The sequence below is a fragment of the Euleptes europaea genome, chromosome 8 (genome assembly GCF_029931775.1).
Source record: "Euleptes europaea isolate rEulEur1 chromosome 8, rEulEur1.hap1, whole genome shotgun sequence".
NCBI lineage: Eukaryota > Metazoa > Chordata > Lepidosauria > Squamata > Sphaerodactylidae > Euleptes > Euleptes europaea.
This window is the reverse complement of record NC_079319.1, coordinates 43,616,048-43,619,616: the sequence shown is the minus strand read 5'-3', so window position 1 is coordinate 43,619,616 and position 3,569 is coordinate 43,616,048. Positions and strand designations below refer to the sequence as shown.

At 62.8% G+C, this 3,569-nt stretch overlaps 1 protein-coding gene across 1 annotated transcript; it reads left to right on the top strand.

Annotated features, from left to right (window-relative positions):
* The first annotated feature begins 1,196 nt into the window (after positions 1-1,196).
* SOX17 (SRY-box transcription factor 17) lies at positions 1,197-3,344 on the top strand. Its single transcript, XM_056854728.1, has 2 exons — positions 1,197-1,494; positions 2,488-3,344. Exons 1-2 carry the CDS (start codon positions 1,197-1,199, stop codon positions 3,342-3,344), a joined length of 1,155 nt encoding a protein of 384 aa, XP_056710706.1.
* The last annotated feature ends 225 nt before the right edge of the window (positions 3,345-3,569 follow it).

The window sequence follows — 3,569 nt, the reverse complement described above, 5'->3', positions numbered from 1 at the left end:
GTCAGCCCTGGTTAGTATTTGGATGGGAGACCACCAAGGAAGACCAGGGTTGCTGTGCAGAGGAAGGCACTGGCAAAACCACCTCTGTTAGTTAGTCTCTTGCCATGAAAACCCCAAATAGGAGTTACAATAAGTCAGCTGTGACTTGACGGCACTTTACACGCACAAAGTGTATTTAGAATTGAACTGTTAGACTGGAGTAACTCTGCATTAAAGTGCACTGTTTGGCTACAGCCCTGTGTGCAGTTAACTGAGAGGAAGCTCATTGAATAAAGTGGGACTGAATTATCTTGCCACCAAATATCAGAAATAATTTAAGTCCACTTGCTTCGAGTTCCTGCTATAAACGGAGGAAACTAACCCAGTTGAAGTGCAAATATATTATGAAGTTTATACATTGCAGCATAATATAGGAGAGCATATAAGAAGCAAAATAATTTATTTCCTTGCAATAATAAGCTATGCTTATAATATATGCTCTTATATTATTATATGCTAGTGCCTTTCAGATGGAAACATTTCTAAAAGCTATATGTAATCCATAACACATTTTGTGTAGTTTCTTACATTCAAGGACACAACATTTGAATTATACATGAAAGCAGAAAAAGCTAGAGATACACTTCACCGGCCAGTATAAAAATAGCGTTTCTTAGATAGGGTTTACTGTGACACTTCCGGAATAGGAAACTATCCCAGCAGACAGGAAACAGACAAAACAGGTCTAAGATGCTTTATTTTCCCTAGTCCTCATAAAAACAAAGAACACAAGCAGAGTCCTTCCCTGCATAACGATCGCGAGCCCCCTTCTTGCGTTTCTCGCTGGGAGCCTCATCCCACTTACTTGAAAGTAGATCCCATTGGTCTCAATGGAATTTACTTCCACGTAGCCCTCAAGTCATGGAAAAATCCACTCATCTCCGGAAAGGTGACTCCCGGCTGGCTCCCGCACAGGTGAGTTGCGGACGGAACCGGTCCTCTCCTCGCCCGCGGCGATCGTCCCAGGCCCCGCCCACCAAGCCCCATTGGCCACCGTCCAGTTTAAACCCAGCCGCGCGGTGACCGCCGCCGCTAGTCCAGCCTCCGAGCCCAGTTTGCGCGCGCCCCGCACAGGAGCCGCCGCCGCCGCCGCCGCCGCCGTCGAGCCCCCTCCCGGCAGGACGAGGCGCGGCGCGGCCCGGCAGCGCGCAGTGGACATGAGCAGCCCCGATGCGGGATACGCCAGCAGCGACGACCAGGCTCCCGGCCCGTGCGCGCTCCCCCCGCTCATGATGCAGTGCCCGTGGGCAGAGGCGCTGAGCCCCCTGGCAGACGGCAAGGGCCAAGCCGAGGCGGCGGGCGACCCGGCGCAGCAGGGCCCCGCGGGCCGGCCCAAAGGCGAAGCCCGCATCCGCCGCCCCATGAACGCCTTCATGGTGTGGGCCAAGGACGAGCGCAAGCGGCTGGCGCAGCAGAACCCGGACCTGCACAACGCCGAGCTGAGCAAGATGCTGGGTGAGTCCCGGGCCCGAGGGCGGGGGCAGGAGAAAAACCACCACCGCCGCCGCCGCCTTAATGGGGAAATGCCTTCCCCCCACCCCCGCACGTCTGGAAAGCCCGCAACTTTCCGGCGGGGGCTACCGCCGCTGCGAGCCGAGGCTCGTTTAACTGGGAGCCCCTGTAAATTCAGTGGGGTTTACCTCCGCGTGGACCCGCCCCTCCCGAAACCCACCCGTCCCGCAGAGAGGCACGTCAGTTTCCATTGGGGCCATCCATAAAGTGTCAAGAGGGATTTAGGAAGCTGCTGTTTAGAAGGAGGGGGTTTCAGTGGGGCAGGGTGCCCGGCCAGCTGCCGGAAAGGCCCCTCGTCTGGGTGATCCCAGATGGGAGTCCAGTAGCACCTTGGAGACCAACCCGACGGTCCGGGTATCCGCTGTCCAGAGTCAAGGGCCATTTATGCACGGGAGGTTTTGCCTTGGGTTGGCGGCTCTACAGACGCACATTTTCCCCACTCCGCATTCTCAAAACTCGACACGGGGGCTTAGTTTTGAGTTTTGAGAATGCGGATGGGGAAAAACGTGCCTCTAGAGAGCAGCAAACCCAAGGCTGCCTTTTGCCAGGGACCTTCCTCACCGCCGAGTCTGGAAAGGACAGACCCCGAAAACCCGGCCGGTCTCCACTACAGACCGTCGGGGCCGCCCTCTGGCCCCAGAAGCAAAACGTGCCTTTGAGTTCAGTGGCTCTTTCTGTGGCAATGCCACGGCTGGACTGCCGCCCCCCCTCCCCAAGCCGCCCATCTCGGCGCGGGAGGCAGGAAGGTCCGAGGACGCCATGCCCCCCCCCGCCGCCCCACTGCAGGCCCCCTGCCTCCCTGGAGGGCGTTGCGGCCGCGCCTCCAGCAGGCGCCTGGGCCGTGGCCGCCCCCCCCCCCCCGTTCCCGCCCCCCGTGGGGGTCCCGCCCGGGCCTCCGCTTAACGGCGCTCTCCTCTCCTCTGCTCGCTCCGGCAGGCCAGTCGTGGCGGGCGCTGTCGCTGCCCGAGAAGCGGCCCTTCGTGGACGAGGCGGAGCGGCTGCGCCTGCAGCACATGCGCGACCACCCCAACTACAAGTACCGGCCGCGGCGCAGGAAGCAGGTGAAGCGGCTGAAGCGCGGCGACGGCGCGGCCGACGGAGGGGGCGGCTTCCTGCCGCCGCCCCCCCACCAGCACCCCCAGCAGCAGCAGCAGCAGCACCCCCACCCGCTGGGCCTGCCCGCCGACGGCTGCGAGGGCCTGGGCCTGCCCTACCCCGAGCAGGCCGCCTTCGGGGGCTTCCCCTACCGGGACTGCGCCGCCCTGCCGCTGCCCGCCTTCGGGGCCCACTTCGGCGGCTACAACCTCCCCACCCCGGAGCCGGAGGGCGGCGCCTGCGCGGAGCCCGCCTTCTTCCCGCCGCCCGAGGAGGGCGCCTGCCTGCTGGGGCCCTACGGCTACCCCACGCCGCCCGGGGCCGAGTATCCCTGCCACAGCGCCCCCTCCGGCGGCGGCGGCAGCAGCAGCGCCGGCCTCTTCCGCGGCCGCTTCCCGGCGCCTCTGGCCGCCTTCTCCTCCTCCTCCTCCTCGTCGCCCGCTCAGGATCCCGCGCAGCCGCCGCCAAGGCGCGGGGACGCGGCCGTCGGCCTGGAGCCCCTCCCCGCGCACGACGTGGAGCTGCTGGCCGACGTGGACCGCGCCGAGTTCGAGCAGTACCTGCCCTTCGGCTGCCGGCCTGCGGAGCTGGGACTCGCCTACCCGGGCCACGAGGCCGCCGAGGCCGGACCCGCCACGGCCGCCGCCGCCTACTACTGCGCCGCCGCGGGCGGGGGCGGGGCCTACCCGGAGCTGTGACGCTGCAGCGGACCGAGGAGGGGACCCCTTGGGCTCTATTTATTGTAATTTATTGACTGGCCGCTGGTATAGAGACCCCGGAGGACTTTTTCTGAACGGGGGGTGGTGGGGGAGAGAGAGGGGGGTTCCTGCTTTCTGCATCCCCGCTGAAGGGTTTGTTTTTCGCGTGAAGAAGAACATCGCTCAAGGGCTGAGGTTGCATCGGGTTGCCATTGGGTGGCCGCT

Excerpts from the sequence above, each read along its gene's own strand:
- SOX17 (XM_056854728.1), top strand. The coding sequence starts at position 1,197 with ATGAGCAGCCCCGATGCGGGATACGCCAGCAGCGACGACCAGGCTCCC. Across the intron at positions 1,495-2,487 it reads CGAGCTGAGCAAGATGCTGG|GCCAGTCGTGGCGGGCGCTG; the intron begins GTGAGTCCCGGG and ends TCGCTCCGGCAG.